General features: G+C 43.5%; 1 protein-coding gene across 1 annotated transcript in view; it reads right to left on the bottom strand.

The window, feature by feature from the left end:
- dchs2 (dachsous cadherin-related 2) overlaps positions 1 to 18,910 on the bottom strand; it is a 53,490-nt gene that overhangs the window by 31,049 nt on the left and 3,531 nt on the right. The window contains 2 exon segments of the mRNA XM_064926011.1: positions 2,214 to 2,445; positions 11,004 to 11,195. Of these exon segments, the coding sequence (XP_064782083.1) occupies positions 2,214 to 2,445; positions 11,004 to 11,195 (424 nt within the window).

Consider the following 18,910-nt stretch of genomic DNA (forward strand, 5'->3'; position numbering starts at 1 on the left):
TTCGAAGTAATAGGGGAAAATCAATTACTAGAGTTATATTTGTCATTTTGTAAATTTGGAGAAAAAAATATAATTTAAATCAACATGTCTATTTTCTTTATTAATTAAATCAGGGGTGTGAATCTATATTAAACTTGTTGCCATAGTAGGGAAGGATTATTCACATGATTGGGCCTCTTAAAACTGCAATATGTAACTTTTTGGGCGACCCGACTAAATTCACATGGAAATGTGAGTTATAGATCTGTCACTCTCATTAAAAGCAAGTCTATGAAGTGGTAGATCTGTTCTGTGTGTCCTATTTCTATGCGTCCTGGTCTTAAATTTAGTTTTTGTACGCCAGCTTCAAACAGCTGAAAATATATTTTTGGTTATTGAAAAGATATTTCACAGCGGTCTGGATTGTACAATGATTCCTTCCACCGAGTGCTTGCTTTGTCACACAAACTGAAATTAGGCAAACTATTAGAATTTTAACAATAAGGAAATGGCAGAATGATTTCTGCATATTGCACCTTCACAATTGGGCTTCTCTTGAATGATAGACTATGTGTGGAGCACAACAGACACAGGACATATGGTCAGGGGTCAGCTAATTTTGTCACCCGAATTCACCCTCAAATCTCACCGATTTCAGGCAGTATTGTACTGGAAAGCCTCAGTTAATAAAAGGGCTCCCACAGGGCCTGCACAGATGGCTGGAGCAATAGCAATGGTAACAATTAGCTTAGCTGTAGTTAATTAATTTACCCTCAAACTATTTTTATGAGCCTGCGTCATAGTAATACGCAAATAGACATTGTTCTGGAAACTATTGGTTAGAATTATTATAATGCTTTTATTACAACGATGTCATGTGTTCAGTCGGCTCTGTAAAAATCATGTGCTTTCTGACGCCATGACACAAACATGTCAAACTGCAATAACTCCCTCTACAACACCATGACTGTATGGTGCCTTTCAAAGGGTCACCGGCGTATATCATTATGAATGCATTAAATTGTCCTAATCATGGTAGCGTGTCATCATTTAGGACAATGTTATCTACTGCAGACTTCAAGGGCAGGCCTTCCTAAATCTGCAGCATCCCTGCTGTGAGGTGACTATAGCAATCATGTCCACTACTGGGGGCTTATGCCGAGTAAGCACGTTTATCGCAATGTGGCTACTTGCATCAAATGATGCCAGGGTGCAAGTGAGACTTCTAGCTGCAGGTTATATGTTATTGGTGCATGGTCAATGTGACTGACCAGCTGCGTGAAGGCATTGAGGTGAATACAGTAAATGAAGCAAGAAAAATACTACATTGTCAAAGTCATCCACAAATGTATTTCTTAATTTTGTATTGAAAAATAGTGGTGGAATTTAGAAAGCTCGAAGGATGACACAAGTCATACCTACAAGTAGTGTACAAATTAATGATTTTAATTCATTGACATAAGACTGACATTACAGGTGTAGTACAGGAATCTGAAACTGGCAGCCCATGAGCAAGATGCAGCCTGCGAGACAATTTAATGTGGCGAGTGGTGGTCTTAGTAAAAAACCTACTACAGTCTAGAATTGAATGACAAGCAAGATCGAAATGATATTGGACCAGTTAATAATTTAATCTTTCAGTAATCGTAGTTAACATTGCGTCCAGAAAGCTAATCACCACAAGCTAGAAAGTCAGGGAACATAAATATTTTTTCAAAAGATTATGTACAGAGGAGTTTGGTATTTTGTGGATAATGACAGCAATGCAATAATATTCACCTCCAGATCATGGTGAAGACCAAATGTGTCCCCTGGGCAAAATGGGTTTAAAGACACCTGATGTAATATACACAGTTCAGTGCAAAACCTGATTAGCACTTGGTAAAACTACAACTACCTGTGCTGTGCTTGCGATGTGGAGTTGGGCTGTGGCACAATTAGTCCAGTAAGAATACTAAGTGGTTTGGGTATACAGTGGAGGACGGGAGGGGACTTGGTAAACACAACATAGTACTACAATAAGCAGCCCCTTAACACTGTGTTCCTCCACGACACAACAACCAAGACATAGAGTTGTGGTCAATTCAGTCAATTCAAGAAGTGAATTTCAATTCACTTCCTGTATTGAAAATCGCCCATGGTTTTCTACGAGGACTTAATTCAGTGAATTGAAAAAAATATTTGACCACAACCCTGTTTCATTCTTACCCCAGAGATCTCTGCTGTCATCCTACCTGTAGTTTTATCCACTGAGAAAAGGGAGGACAGGTCCCCGGCCAGGATCTGGTAGGTAACGTGACCGTAGTCCCCAGAGTCCCTGTCAGTGGCGATGACGTTGAGGACCTCTGTGCCGGGCTGTGCGTGGCTGCTGACGCTGGTCACGTACTTCTCTGGGTTGAACACCGGCGGGTTGTCGTTCAAGTCATCCACCTCGATGTGGACATACGTCTGGGCACTCAAACCTCCCTGTTGGGCAAAGAGGGAGAGAAGAATATTATAGGATAGAATATTAACAAACTGTAAGACCGTTCAGGACAGTGACAAACACCAGCAATCTTGTACCATGTTTCAAAATCAGACAAACAATATTCAAATATATTTACATGTACTGTAATTTAGCATAACCGCAGTGACTTACAGAGAACACAGGGAAAAAAAGGGAAAAAAACAAGTTAAGGGAAAAAAAACAACCAGATACCACAGTTATTGCAAGTTGGCCCTTTTTCAAAATAGACACTATCTGTAGATTCAGTGACAGGAACTAAATCTAAGGGATATGTGAAACTGTAAATATGATGTAATACAGAGTATACAAAAACATTATGAACACCTGCTCTTTCCATGAGACTGACCAGGTGAAAGCTAATGATCCTTTATTGATATCACTTGCTAAATCCACTTCAAAATCAGTGTAAATTAAGTGGAGACCGTTTAAATAAGAATGTTTAAACCTTGAGATAATTGAGACTTGTATTGTGTATGTGTGGCATTCAAAAGGTGAATGGGCAAGACAAAATGTTACTTTGAACGGGGTACAGTAGTAGCTGCCAGACGCACTGGTTTGTGTCAAGAACTGCAACGCTGCTGGGTTTTTCCACGCTTAAGTTTCCTGTGTGTATCAAGAATGCGCCACCGCCTCGCCAGTGGCGCAGGGGTCTAAGCCACTGCTTCGTATTGCTTGACGCATCACTACATCACTACTATCACGCTCTAGAGACTCCTTGCGGCGGGCCCGGGCGCATGCACGCTGACTTCGGTCGCCAGTTGTACGGTGTTTCCTCCGACACATTGGTGCGGCTGGCTTCCTGGTTAAGCGAGAAGTGTGTCAAGAAGCAGTGCGGCTTGGCAAGGTCGGGTTTCAGAGGACGCATGGCTCAACTTTCTTCCCTCCCGTCCGTACGGGAGTTGCAACGATGAGACAAGACTAACTACCAATTGGATATCACGAAATTGGGGAGAAAAAGGGGTAGAAGTACACAATTGTATACACTGTTCAAAAAAATAAAGGGAACACTAAAATAACACATCCCAGATCTGAATGAATGAAATATTCTTATTAAATACTTTTTTCTTTACATATTTATCAACCCATGGAGGTCTGGATTTGGAGTGACACTCAAAATTAAAGTGGAAAACCACACTACAGGCTGATCTAACTTTGATGTAATGTCCTTAAAACAAGTCAAAATGAGGCTCAGTAGTGTGTGTGGCCTCCACGTGCCTGTATAACTTCCCTACAATCCCTGGGCATGCTCCTGATGAGGTGGCGGATGGTCTCCTGAGGGATCTCCTCCCAGACCTGGACTAAAGCATCCGCCAACTCCTGGACAGTCTGTGGTGCAACGTGGTGGATGGAGCGAGACATGATGTCCCAGATTTGCCAATCTTGGTGTTCCAGACTGTCACGTCAGAAACATGTGCTCAGCGTGAACCTGCTTTCATCTGTGAAGAGCACAGGGCGCCAGTGGCGAATTTGCCAATCTTGGTGTTCTCTGGCAAATGCCAAACGTCCTGCACGGTGTTGGGCTGTAAGCACAACCCCCACTTGTGGACGTCGGGCCCTCATACCACCCTCATGGAGTCTGTTTCTGACCGTTTGAGCAGACACATGCACATTTGTGGCCTGATGGAGGTCATTTTGCAGGGCTCTGGCAGTGCTCCTACTGCTCCTCCTTGCACAAAGGCGGAGGTAGCGGTCCTGCTGATGGGTTGTTGCCCTCCTACGGCCTCCTCCACGTCTCCTGATGTACTGGCCTGTCTCCTGGTAGCGCCTCCATGCTCTGGACACTACGCTGACAGACACAGCAAACTTTCTTGCCACAGCTCGCATTGATGTGCCATACTGGATGAGCTGCACTACCTGCACTACCTCATGCTACCACTAGAGTGAAAGCACCGCCAGCATTCAAAAGTGACCAAAACATCAGCCAGGAAGCATAGGAACTGAGAAGTGGTCTGTGGTCACCCCCTGCAGAACCACTCCTTTATTGGGGGTGTCTTGCTAATTGCCTATAATTTCCACTTGTTGTCTATTCCATTTGCACAACAGCATGTGACATTTATTGTCAATCAGTGTTGCTTCCTAAGTGGACAGTTTGATTTCACAGAAGTGTGATTGACTTGGAGTTACATTGTGTTGTTTAAGTGTTCCCTTTATTTTTTTGAGCAGTGTATATTACAGACACCCAATCAAAAAAAGGTATCTTTATTTTTCATATTTTCTACATTGTAGAATAATAGTAAAGATATCAAAACTAATGAAACATATGGAATCATGTTAAAAAAATGAAAATATATTTTATATTTGAGATTCTTCAAAGTATAGCCACCCTTCGCACACTCTTGGCATTCTCTCAACCAGCTTCTCCTGGAATGCTTTTCCAACCGTCTTGAAGGAGTTCCCACATATGCTGAGCACTTACTGGCTGCTTTTCCTTCACTCTGTGGTCCAACACATCCCAAACCATCTCAATTGGGTTGAGGTCAGGTGATTGTGGAGGCCAGGGGCATCATTTATAAAACTGTGCGGAGGATTCACGTCAAAAGGTGGCGTACGGACAAAACAAATTGCTTACTGGTGCTTCTCAGTAAAGCCGGGCCCACTACAGCAGAGATCCAAGAGAACAGCGCTTGGTAATCTGAAATGGCTCATAATCCACTCATCATCGGTCAGTAAATCTTGGTCTCTGGAAATTCCTTCTCAGAATTCTTCCATTCGCCAAATCTTCCAACAGTGCCAAAGGAGCCATTATGCGTCATTACACATTGTAATTGAATGCCTTTTAAATACCCACCCATTTGATTGTCAAAGCTACAAAATTACGTAACACATTCAGGCGTGGTAATTACCCTGATTGTAACAGGGCCATTATCACATTGACAGTTCTGCGTAACGAACATGTGTAAACAACATTAAAACTGTGCACTCGTGTATCTGCCCGCCTGAGGCATCAAAACGGCATCAGTTTAAACAATTTGTCCTACTGTTCACCTTATTAAATATGAATCCCGATTAAACTGTACAACATATGAGGGGTTATTTTGCAAAAACAGATCCCAGTTTGCATTTATTGTCCTAAATCATAATTTTTTGTATGCACTCCAGGGAACTCTGATAATAAATATTTAATTTAATATAATAAACTCTGCAAAAAAAAGAAACGTCCCCTTTTCAGGACCCTGTCTTAATTAATTCTTAAAAATCCAAATAACTTCACAGATCTTCATTGTAAAGGGTTTAAACACTATTTCACATGCTTGTTCAATGAACCATAAACAATTAATGAACATGCACCTGTGGAATGGTCGTTAACCTCTTGAAACTCTAGGGGCGCAATTTCATTTTTGGATGAAAAACGTTCCCGTTTTAAACAAGATATTTTGTCACAAAAAGATGTTCGACTATGCATATAATTGATAGCTTTGGAAAGAAAACTCTGAATTTTCCAGAACTGCAAAGATATTCTCTGTGGGTGCCCTAGAACGGGAGCTACAGGCAAAACCAAGATGAAACGGCAACCAGGAAACCAACAGGATTTTTGAGGCTCCGTTTTCCATTGTCTCCTTATATGGCTGTGAATGCGAGAGGAATGAGCCTGCCCTTTGTCGTTTCCCCAACGTGTCTGCAGCATTGTGACGTATTTGTAGGCATATCATTGGAAGATTGACCATAAGAGACTACATTTTCCAGGTGTCCGCCCGGTGTCCTCCGTCGAAATTGGTGCGTCTTTTTCAGCTGCTGGTATTTTTCCATGCGATTCTGAGGGGAAAGCAGGCTTCCACGAACTGCATATCAATGAAGAGATATGTGAAAAAACACCTTGAGGATTGATTCCAAACAACGTTTGCCATGTTTCGGTCGATATTATGGAGTTAATTCGGAAAAAGTTTGACGTTTTGGTGACTGAATTTTCGGTTCGTTTCGGTAGCCAAATGTGATGTACAAAACGGAGCGATTTCTCCTACACAAAGATTCTTTCAGGAAAAACTGAACATTTGCTATGTAACTGAGAGTCTCCTCATTGAAAACATCCGAAGCTCTTCAAAGGTAAATTATTTTATTTATTTGGTTATCTGGTTTTTGTGAAAATGTTGCGTGCTAAATGCTACTCAGAATGCTAAGCTAGCTTCGCATACTCTTACACAAATTAGTGATTTGCTATGATTCAAAAGCATATTTTGAAAATTGAGATGACAGTGTTGTTAAGAAAAGGCTAAAAGCAGGCGCATTATTTTCATTTTATTTGCGATTTTCAGAAATCGTTAACATTGCGTTATGCTAATGAGCCTGAGGCTTTATTCACGATCCCGGATCCGGGATGGGGAGTATCAAGAGGTTGACACTAACCGCTTACTGACAGTTATGAAAATTTAGGACACTAAAGAGAGGTCTTTCTACTGATTCAGAAAAACACCAAAAGAAAAGATGCCCACGGTCTCTGCTCATCAGCATGAACGTGCCTTAGGCATGCTGCAAGGACGCATGAGGACTGCAGATGTGGCCAGGACAATAAATTGCAAAATTGCTATGTCCGTACTGTGAGACGCCTAAGACAGCGCTACAGGGAGACAGGACGGACGTGATGTAGTGATGGCAGACCACGTGTAACAACACCTGCACAGGATCGGTACATCCGAACATCACACGCCTGCGGGACAGGTACAGGATGGCAACAACAACTACCCGAGTTACACCAGAAACGCACAATACCTCCATAAGTGCTCAGACTGTCCGCAGTAGTCTTAGAGTGGCTGGACTGAGGGCTTGTAGGCCTGTTGTAAGGCAGGTCCTCACCAGACATCACAACAACAACGTCGCCTATGGGCACAAACCCACCGTTGCTGGATCAGACAGGACTGACAAAAAGTGCTCTTCACTGACAAGTTGTGGTTTTGTCTCACGAGGGGTGATGGTCGGATTCGCGTTTATCGTAGAAGGAATGAAAGTTACACCGAGGCCTGTAGTCATGGTCTGGGGTGGTGTGTCACAGCATCATCGGACTGAGCTTGTTGTCATTGCAGGCAATCTCAACGCTGTGCGTTACAGGGAAGACCTCCTCCCTCATGTGGTACCCGTCCTGCAGGCTCATCCTGACATGACCCTCCAGCATGACAATGCCATCAGCCATACAGCTCGTTCTGTGCATGATTTCCTGCAAGACAGAGCTAAATCCCATTGAGCATGTCTGGAACAGGTTGGATTGGAGGGTGAAGGCGAGGGCCATTCCCCCCCAGAAATGCCTGTGAAATTGCAGGTGCCTTGGTGGAAGAGTGGGGTAACATTTCACAGCAAGAACTGGCACATCTGGTGCAGTCAATGAAGAGGACATGCACTGCAGTACTTAATGCAGCTGGTGGCCACACCTGCCTTACTTTTGACCATCCCTTTGTTCAGGGACACATTCAATTTCTGTTACTCACATGTCTGTGGAACTTGCTCAGTTTATGTCTCAGTTGATGAATCTTATGTTCATACAAATATTTACATGTTAAGTTTGCTGAAAATAAACTCAGTTGACAGTGAGCGGATATTTTTTTTGCTGAGTTTGTGAGGTAATATTTTGATTTATTTTACACAATGGTATCCATTTCAAAGTGTTTCTCGAGTTTCATCCTTCTGCCATCGGAGTTTAAGTTTCTCATTTCTCCAGTTTATGTGCATACGTATGGGTCAAAGTGTCCGTGGAGGACCGCACATTCTCCTGTCAAGTTTGTTTTTTATAAATCTCAAAGTTAGCTTAGAAAGTGGTGTATGCCTTCTTTTGTGCCTACACACTATTTATAAATTAGACCCTAGTTCATCTGATGCAGCACTCCATCACTCTCCTTCTTGGTCTGGAGGTGTGTTGGGTCATTGTCCTGTTGAAAAACATAATAGTCCCACTAAGCACAAACCAGATGGGATATTACTGCAGAATGCTGTGGTAGGCATGCTGGTTAAGTGGGACTTGAATTCTAAATAAATCACTGACAGCGCCACCAGGAAAGCACCCCCACGCTTCACGGTGAGAACCACGCATGCAGAGATCATCCGTTCACCTACTCGGCATCTCACAGACATGGCGGTTGGAACCAATTTTATTCCACCAGTCTAATGTCCATTGCTCATGTTTCTTGGCGCAAGCAACTTCTTATTGGTGTCCTTCAGTAGCGGTTTCTTTGCGCAATTCAAATAAAAAAAATGTATTAGTCACAGGCGCCGATTACAACAGGTGTAGACTTTAGTGAAATGCTTACTTATGAGCCCCTAACCAACAGTACAGTTGCAAAAAAATTACAGATAAGAGATAACAAGTAATTAAAGAGCTGCAGTAAAAAATAATATACACGGGGGGGGGGCGGTACAGAGTCAATGTGCGAGGGCACCAGTTAGTTGAGGTAATATGTACATGTAGGTAGAGTTATTAAAGTGACTATGCATAGATGACAACAGAGCGGTGCAATGAGTGTGTGTGTGTGTGTGGGGGGGGGGGGCAATGCAAATAGAGTCTGCTGGGTAGCCATTTGACTAGTTGTTCAGAAGTCTTATGGCTTGGGGGTAGAAGCTGTTTAGAAGCCTCTTGGACCTAGACTTGGTGCTCTAGTACAGCTTGCCGTGTGGTAGCAGAGAGAACGGTCTATGACTAGGGTGGCTGGAGTCTGACAATTTTAGGGCCTCCTGACACCACCTGCTGTAGAGGTCCTGGATGGCAGGAAGCTTGGCCGCAGTGATTTACTGGGCCGTTCGCACTACCCTCTGTAGTGCCTTGCGGACGGAGGCTGAGCAGTTGCCATACCAGGCAGTGATGCAACCATGCTCTCGATGGTGCAGCTGTAGAACTTTTTGAGGATCTGAGGACCCATGACAAATCTTTTCAGTCTCCTGAGGGGGAATAGGTTTTGTCGTGCCCGCTTCACGACTGTCTTGGTGTGTTTGGACCATGTTAGATTGTTGGTGATGTGGACACCAAGGAACTTTAAGCTCTCAACCTGCTCCACTGCAGCCCAGTCGTTGAGAATGGGGGCATGCTCGGTCCTCTTTTTCCTGTAGTCCACAATCATCTCCTTTGTCTTGATCACGTTGAGGGAGAGGTTATTGTCCTGGCACCACACAGCCAGGTCTCTGACCTCTTCACTATAGGCTGTCTCATTGTTGTCGGTGATCGGGCCAACCACTGTTGTGTCATAGTCAAATTTAATGGTGTTGGAGTCGTGCCTGGCCGTGCAGTCATGAGTGAACAGTGAGTACAGGAGGCGGCTGAGCACACACCGCTGAGGGCCCATGTGTTGAGGATGAGCGTGGCGGATGTGTTGTTACCTACGCTTACCACCTGGGGGCGGCCTGTCAGGAAGTCCAGGATCCAGTTGCAGAGGGAGGTGTTTAGTCCCAGGGTCCTTAGCTTCGTGATGAGTTTTGAGGGAACTATGGTGTGGAATGCTGAGCTGTAGTCAATGAATAGCATTCTCACATAAGTGTTCCTTTTGTTCATGTGAGAAAGGGAAGTGTGGTGTGCAATAGAGATTGCATCATTAGAAATTAGAGTGGGTCTAGGGTTTCTGGGATAATGGTGTTGATGTGAGCCATGACCAGCCTTTCAAAGCACTTCATGGCTACAGACATGAGTGCTACGGGTTGGTAGTCATTTAGGCAGGTTACCTTCGTGTTCTTGGGCACAGGCACTATGGTGGTCTGCTTAAAACATGTTGGTATTACAGACTCGGACAGGTTGAAAACATCAGTGAAGACACTTGCTAGTTGGTCAGCGCATGCTCGCAGTACACGTCCTGGAAATCCATCTGGCCCTGTGGCCTTGTGAATGTTGACCTGTTTAAAGGTCTTACATCGGCCGCAGAGAGAGTGATCACAGTCTTCCGGTACAGCTGGTGCTCTCATGCATGTTCAAGTGTTATTTTCCTAATCTTTGCTTATTTGAGCTGTTCTTGCCATAATACGGACTTGGTATTTTACCAAACAGGGCTATATTCTGTATACCACCCATACCTTGTCACAACACAACTGATATGCTCAAACGCAATAAGGAAAGAAATTCCACAAATTAACAAGGCACACCTGCTAATTGAAATGCATTCCTGGTGACTACCTCATTAAGCTGCTTCAGAGAATGCAAAGCTGTCATCAAGGCAAAGTGTGCCTACTTCGAAGAATCTCAAATATAAAATACATTTTGATTTGTTTAACACTTTTTGTTATTGCATGACTCCATGTGTGCTATTTCATAGACAAATGTAAAATAGTTTTTTTTTTAAACCTTGAATGAGTAGGTGTCCAAACTTTTGACTGGTACTGTTTATATTAGAATGGTCCACCACCCAAAGGACATCAGGCCAACATGACAACAGTGGGAAGCATGGGTCAGCATCCCTGTAGAATGCTTTCGACACCTTTTAGAGCCCATGCTGGACTAATTGAGTCTGTTGAGGGCAAAAGGGTTGGGGAGGAGCAACACACTATTGGGAAGGTGTTCTTAATGTTTTGTACACAGTGTAGAACTACTAATATAACTACTTGATCATTCTCAACTCACCTGATCCTCAGCTTTCACTAATAAATCATAGGTCGCCAGGCCTGAATCCCTGTCGATATCCTGTGAGATGCAAAGCTCTCCAGAGTCTGGGTTGATTTGGAAGAGAGGGTGCGTGTCCTGTTTATCAAAGCCGTCAGAGATGGAGTAGCGCACCGTACCGAAATCCCTGCCATCCACATCAGTGGCCACAACCTGCAGAGGGTAAGAAAACATCCTCCATCACATGGGTTGTAAGTCAAAGTTTTAAACACAGGTTTATATAGGTCTTTGTAGTTGGAATATTTTAAAATATCCATAGGAATGTAACCAATTCTAGCAATTCAGCTTGTGGTCGCAAACTAAAGGGAGTGGGGCGTGACTCACACCACAATTATTTATTTTAATTGACTTCACGTGTTTGTTGTCCAGGTAAGGCCCTTTAGTTTCTCTCATAAATGTTGTTTTCAGGGCCCAGTATTTTAGCTGCTGATCCATAAGCTCCTATGTGGCCTATGACCTTTATGATGGGGCTCAATCTTGATGCCATGTGTTGGTTGACGAGAGATACCAGGTTGCCCATCTGGGCTGCTTCCTTTATCTCATTAAGACATTAGCTATGGGGGAGGGTTCGTGGCAAGGGGCACAGGAAACACATGACAAAACAATTGGATAATGACCCTAAGGATCATGACCACCAAGGATTACCTAAGCAGATTCTGAGTGTACGGTAGTGGAAACGTGAAGGGATTGAACATGTGGTTGTAACCGAAATCGTATTTACGCCGGTATAGCTCTTCAGGAGAACCTCGACTTGGCTCTGACGGAGGAATTACAGTAATCTGTGGCCATACAAGAGGTGTGCGTAATACGCTTCCATGGTTTTGGCAAATGTAGTAAGTTGCTTAGGTAGAGGATGAGGGCACCTTTTCCAGGAGCTCTACCTGCAAATCGCTTTGAAGTTTGGGTTTAGCGCTAAAGCCAGGGAGTTGGGTGGAATGGTGCCAAAACCCTAATCACAACATGTTTTGTCAGGTCACATTATGGAGGTCAGAGGACAGCATCACATCAAGTTAGCATCCTATAAACTAACTTCTACCTGAAAGGGGAAGACACCGCAAGAAGACACCGCAACACTTTCTACTGTCCTTTATGTGGGGGGAAAAGCATCATTCAGGAATAGTACAAAAGAGTTTTAGCAACTTATGTTATACATTTAATTTTTAATAATGACTGTGCTACTACCTCTGACAAGGTCTGACAATATCACCTGGGGCTTTAACAATGACGTGTCTACTTGGCAGGTCTGCCTAAATCTGATGTTCTTTCCCCATAAACCTTGTCGTATTAATCTCCACTTTACAGATACCCTTTCCTTTACAAGTATGCACATTTCATGAGCTGGACATTAGATCGTTAATGATATAACCCAAGCGTAAGGCAGGGGTGTTTGGTGCACCTTGACCTATTCATCTTAGAGGTTATTGTATCATCTCTGTGGATATGGCGCCATCTATTATAACCAACACACACACACACACTATGGGTTGACAAATATCATATTTCTGAATGAGGGCATTTAAAAAAATGTTGTAGGTACGTAAGTTTCTTCTCCCATAACTGGTGGTACTAGGCACAGTGAGCTGGTTGGAGACAGTGAGACAAGACTATAAATAGCCATCCTTATCCCAGGGGAAAAGAGTATGAGCAGAAGACCTGGATCAAAGCAAAGACCATGTGAGACATCACTCACTTGTAAAGGACTTGCACAATGTCTGCAGCAAATATTTACCAGTAAAGATCTAGTGTGAATCCACATACAGGCAAAGTGGAGCCAAGAAGCTAGATAAAGACCGCCTTTGAACCTGGGGATTCTTTGATGGGAGTTTATGACCATTTGTCTTACACATACACCCAACGCAAAACATGTGAGATTGCAGGTACGTTTCAGAACGTATATGACAGATTCATCTCACCGTCCCCATTTGATGGTGCCCTTCCCTTCCCACCATAAAAGTGATATCATGCCGGGCTTTATTGACTGAGATGAGGTGTTAGATACAGGTCAAGGTCTGCAACAGTTTTTAGTTGCTTACTCATATGCATGCAAATGTAATGACCCCTTTCTGTGTGTGTACACAGAGGGCACACTGGCAGGAGAACTACCCCATTGTTTGACATACCAGCTAACACTATACGCACAACAATGCAATCACATTGAAAAGCCCAAGCAGAGGTTCTGCCTCATTTTGTGTGACATTGCATGGCTCTTTTCTTTGACCGTGTCCAGCTGTATTACAGTTGACAGCTGGGACACTGTATACATAGAATCGAGGGGAATGAGGGGGAAATACTACAAGCGTTTCCTAATACTGTTTCTAGGGACTTTTTTGTTGATGTAATGTATAAGCTATAAAGTTGTTCATTTACTGGTGAGTATAGTCGTGTATCAGACAGTGCTATCATAAATGAAAAACAATGTGGAAGTGGAAATATACAGTGCATATTCAGACCCCTTGACTTGTTCCATATTTTGTTAGGTTACAGGCTTATTCTAAAAATGTATTAAATTGTTTCCCTCCCCTTAATTCACACACACAACCCCATAATCACAAAGCAAAAACAGGTTTAGAAAGGTTTGCCAATTTATTAAAACATAACCTGAAATATTAAATTTACATGAGTATTCAGACTCTTTACTCAGTACTTTGTTGAAGCACCTTTGGCAACGATGGCTCGAGTCTTGTTGGGTATGCCACTACAAGCTTAGCAAACCAGTATTTGGGGAGTTTCTCCCATTCTTCTCTGCAGATCCTCTCAAGCTCTGTCAGGTTGGATGGGGAGCGTTGTTGCACAGCTATTTTCAGGTCTCTCCAGAGACATTAGATTGGGTTCAATTCCGGGCTCTGGCTGGGCCACTCAAGGACATTCAGAGACCAATCCAAAAGCCACTCGTGTTGTCTTGGCTGGGTGTTGTCTTGGCTGGGTGCTTAAGGTCGTTGTCCTGTTGGAAGGTGAACCGTCGCCCCAGTCTGAGATCCTTCATCAAGGATCTCTCTGTACTTTGCTCCGTTCATCATTGCCTCGATCCTGACTAGTTTCCCCAGTCTCTGCCACTGAAAAAGATCCCAACAGCATGATTCTACCACCATGCTTCACCGTAGGAATGGTGCCAGGTTTCCAACAGACGTGATATGTTATTATGGGGTATTGTATGTAGATTGCTGAGGATTTTATTTTATACATTTTAGAATAAGGCTGTAACAAAAAAATGGGTCTGAATACTTTCCGGCACTCTGTGTGTGTGTGTGTGTGTGTGTATGAGCATAGTGCACCTTGAATCAGGAAAAACGGACTCCTTACTCATTTTCATAATACCCCAGTTCCACTGCCATTTCTTTCGCAATTTGTGTTTTTCTACTTATTGTGCACGGTCTTCCCCTCTGATAGCAATTAGTCTTCCGCAATTACGTTTCGGAAGTTAATTTGTTAACAGATTGTCCTACTCAGAAGAATTCTAATGAGGGACGGCAGAAAATGGGCTCAGGATCAGCATGCCCAGTCGTGGCCCTTTTATAACAGCTGTCTTACTGTTCAACCCATGAACACAATTTGAGTGTTAATGTCTATTTCTTCAACCCCATTCCTCAGCATAGCAAGTGCTGTGTGGCTGGAAAAAAATTAAGGACGGTGCTTTTAATAGCATCCCAATATTGCTGAAACTGAATTTTGTTGTCCTTGTTTCTTCCACCATTCAAACCTGCCCATTGGCAACTACACAGACAGACTTTGTGATTAATGGTTCATTGTCATGGCCCTTGACTTGTGCCAAGCTAAGGAGGTGGTACCAAGCATCAGATCTGTCATATCACATAAACACTGGGCTGGACTGGGTCAGTGTGTTGGATCCAGCCTGGACAACACTGGTGGCTTTGTGAACACAGAGAATGCATGCCACTGTCCCAAGAGCGAGAGAGAGAGCGAGAGCGAGAGCGAGCGCTCGTACCCGCAAGAGTTGATGATTAATTTGTCCACAATCTTGTCATTTGGGCTGATAGGCCTCACCTTTTAAAATAAAGGGCCATATTATTTAAACAATAATTTCATAGAAACATACTTGTGGGAATTGAATGTTATACTGCTGTGCTTAGGGTAATCCCATGGTAACAGTGACACAGAGACTCAGGTTTTTCACTTTAAAATGCATGCTAAACAAAAGCCATTGGTTGCAAAGTTAAACCAACCATGCACAAGGACAATTTTTTTTTACAAAAATTCACTGAATTTGACAAAAACACATACTTGAACAGCGCAGATATAAAGCTTTGTAACAGAGTTTTCCAAAAACTTTAAATGTCTGCAGAAAGAATTGTGTCCCCGTTGTGATTTGACAACTTGTTTTTATTATTGAACAACAAGTCGAGTGCATTAACATCTGATAACAGAATGATGGTAACTGACATCAGTTATTTAAAATGGTACCCAAGAGGATGGCTGACGTATTACATGCCCGTAATCAATTGTGCTATTTTGTTCATTTTTTTGCATTGTTTGTAACTTCTATTGTACATAATGTTGCTGCTACAGTCTCTTATGACCGAAAATAACTACTGGACATCAGAACTGGGATTACTCACCACGGACTGGAAGAAGCTTTTTCCTTTAACGAGTCTGACGAGAAAGATATACTGCTCTACCGGGAAAAGGCCCAGATCCACGACATTTGCGTGAAGAAAAGACGGAGGAAAAGAGATCAGGCTGCCTTTTGAGAATCCGTAGGCGAACAAGTAAACTCCCATTTCCACCAAATCTACTTGCTAACATGCAATCATTGGAAAATAAAATGGATGACCTACGATTATCCTACCAACGGGACATTAAGAACTGTAATATCCTGTGTTTCACACAGTCGAGGCTGAACGACGACATGGAGAATATAGAGCTGGAGGGATTTTCAATGCGAAGGCAGAACAGAGAAGCTATGTCTGGTACGACGAGGGGTGGGGATATGTGTCTGTCAATAACAGCTGGTGCACGATGTCTAATATTAAAGAAGTCGAGGTATTGCTCGCCTAGGGTAGAGTACCTAAGGATAAGCTGTAGACCACACTATATTATTCGTAGCCATTTATTTACCACCACAGACCGATGCTGGCACTAAGAGCGCACTCAACCAACTCTATAAGGCCATAAACAAACAAGAATATGCTCACCCAGAAGCAGCGCTCCTAGTGGCCGGGGACTTTAAACGCAGGCAAACAAATCAGTTTTACCAAATTTTTACCAGCATGTCACGTGCAACCAGGGGGGGAGAGAGGGGGGGAAAAAATAGTAATAATAAAAAATAAAAATAAAACTCTAGACCAACCTTACTCCACACACAGAGATGCATACAAAGCTCTCCTCCACCCTCCATTTGGCAAATCCGACCATAATTCTATCCTCCTGATTTCAAACAAAAACTAAAACAGGAAGTACCAGTGACTAGCTCAATACGGAAGTGGTCAAATGGCGCAGATGCTACAGGACTGTTTTGCTTGCACAGACTAGAATATATTCCGGGATTCATCCAATGGCATTGAGGAGTATACCACCTCAGTCATCGGCTTCATCAATAAGTGCATCGACAACGTCATCCCCACAGTGAGCATACGTACATAACACAACAGCCACGATGAGCTAAAGGCTATAGCTGCCGCTTTCAAGGAGCGGGACACTAATCCGGACACTTATGAGAAACCCCGCAATGCACTCAGACGAACAATCAAACAAGCAAAGCATCAATACAGGATTAAGATTGAATCCTACTACACCGGCTCTGATGCTCGTCGGATGAGGAGGGGCTTGAAAACTATTACGGACTACAAAGGGAAACCCAGACGCGAGCTGCTCAGTGACGCGAGCCTACTAGACGAGCTAAATGCCTTTAATGCTCACTTCGAGGCAAGCAACACTGAAGCATAGATGAGAGCACCAGCTGTTCTGGATGACTGTGTGATATCGCTCTTGGTAGCAAGACCTTTAAACAGGTAAACATTCGCAAAGCCGCTGGGCCAGATGGATTACTAGGACGTGTACTCAAAGCATGTGTGGACAAACTGGCAAGTGTCTTCACTGACATTTTCAACCTGTCCTTGACTGAGTCTGTAATACTAACATGTTTCAAGCAGACCACCATAGTCCCTGTGTCCAAGGAAGCGAAGGTAACCTGCCTAAATGATTACCACACAAGTCGGTAGCCATGAAGAGCTTTGACAGGCTGATCATGGCTCACAACAGCATCCTCCCGGATACCCTAGACCCACTTCAATTCGCATACCGCCCCAACAGAGCCATAGATGACGCAAACTCAATCGCATTCCACACTGCCCTTTCCCACCTGAACAAAAGGAACACCTGTGAGAGAATGCTGTTCATTGACTACACCAGTGCCCACAATGCTCACCACTAAGCTAAGAACCCTGGGACTAAACACCTCCCTCTGCCACTGGATCCTTGTCTTCTTTGATGGGCCGCCCCCATTTGGTAAGGGTTGACAACAACACGTCTGCCACGCTGAGCCTCAACACTGAGGCGCCTCAGGGGTGTGTACTTAGTCCCCTCCTCTACTCCCTGTTCACCCACGACTGTGTGGCATAACACGACTCCATCACCATCATTAAGTTTGCTGACGACGCAAAAGTGTCGGCCTGATCACAGACAACGATGAGACAGCCTATAGGGAGGAAGTCAGAACTGGCAGTGTGGTGCCAGGACAACAACCTCTCCCTCAATGTGAGCAAAACAAAGGAGCTGATCGTGGACTATAGGAAAAGGCGGGCCCGAACAGGCCCCCATTAACGTCAACTGGGCTGTAGTGGAGCTGGTTGAGAGCTTTAAGTTCATTGGTGTCCCCATCACCAATGAACTATCATGGTCCAAACACATCAAGACTGAAGAGGGCACGACAAAACTTTTCCCCCTCAGGAGACTAAAAAGATTTGGCATGGGTCCCCAGATCCTCAAAAAGCGGAACACCAAATCTAGGACCAAAAGGCTCCTTAACTTCCCTTGACCCCCCCCCCTCCAATTGTTTTGTACACTGCTGCTACTCGTTTATCTATGCATAGTCACTTCACCCCGACCTATTTGTACAAATTACCTCTAACCTGTACATCCGCACACTGACTCCCTGTATATAGCCTCGTTATGTTACTTGAATTGTTTTTTTCTTTATTTGGTAAATATTTTCTGAACTCTTTAACTGCACTGTTAGTTAAGGGCTTGTAAGTAAGCATTTAACGGTAAGGTCTACACTTGTATTCGGCGCATGTGACAAATTAAGTTTGATTTGATCATGGGTGCCTGTACTATATAGAAATGCATAAATAAGGATATCTGATCTATTTACAGGGCTGTGGCGGTCATGACATTTCCTCAGCCGGTTATTGTCATGCAAAAGTCGATTCAGGTCTCATGGTAATTTAACATTTAATTAACATAAAGACTTCATAACGACAGGACTCCACGCATACAACCTGCATACAAGCGGCTGATGGCACGTCTACATCTAAAAAGTCTAAATCAATTTAATATACCAAATCACAATAAATCCATGATTTATTTTAGTCAGGTCTAAAGAAACATGGCCTTACTGAAAAGCTCAGTGATTTGCAACATGGCACCATCATAGGATGCCACCTTTCCTACAATTCAGTTTGTCAAATTTCCTTTGGGATGAATTGGAATGCCGACTGCGAGCCAGGCCTAATCACCCAACATCAGTGCCCGACCTCACTAATTATTGTGGTTGAATGGAAGCAAGTCCCTTCAGCAACATTCCAACATCTAGTGGAAAGAATGGAGGCTGTAATAGCAGCACGGGGGGGGGGGGTTAAACTATACTTTTGGCAAGACAGTTAGGACATCTAATTCCAGAAAATTATGTCATG

Source organism: Oncorhynchus masou, chromosome 20 (assembly GCF_036934945.1).
Source record: "Oncorhynchus masou masou isolate Uvic2021 chromosome 20, UVic_Omas_1.1, whole genome shotgun sequence".
Classification (NCBI taxonomy): Eukaryota; Metazoa; Chordata; class Actinopteri; order Salmoniformes; family Salmonidae; genus Oncorhynchus; species Oncorhynchus masou.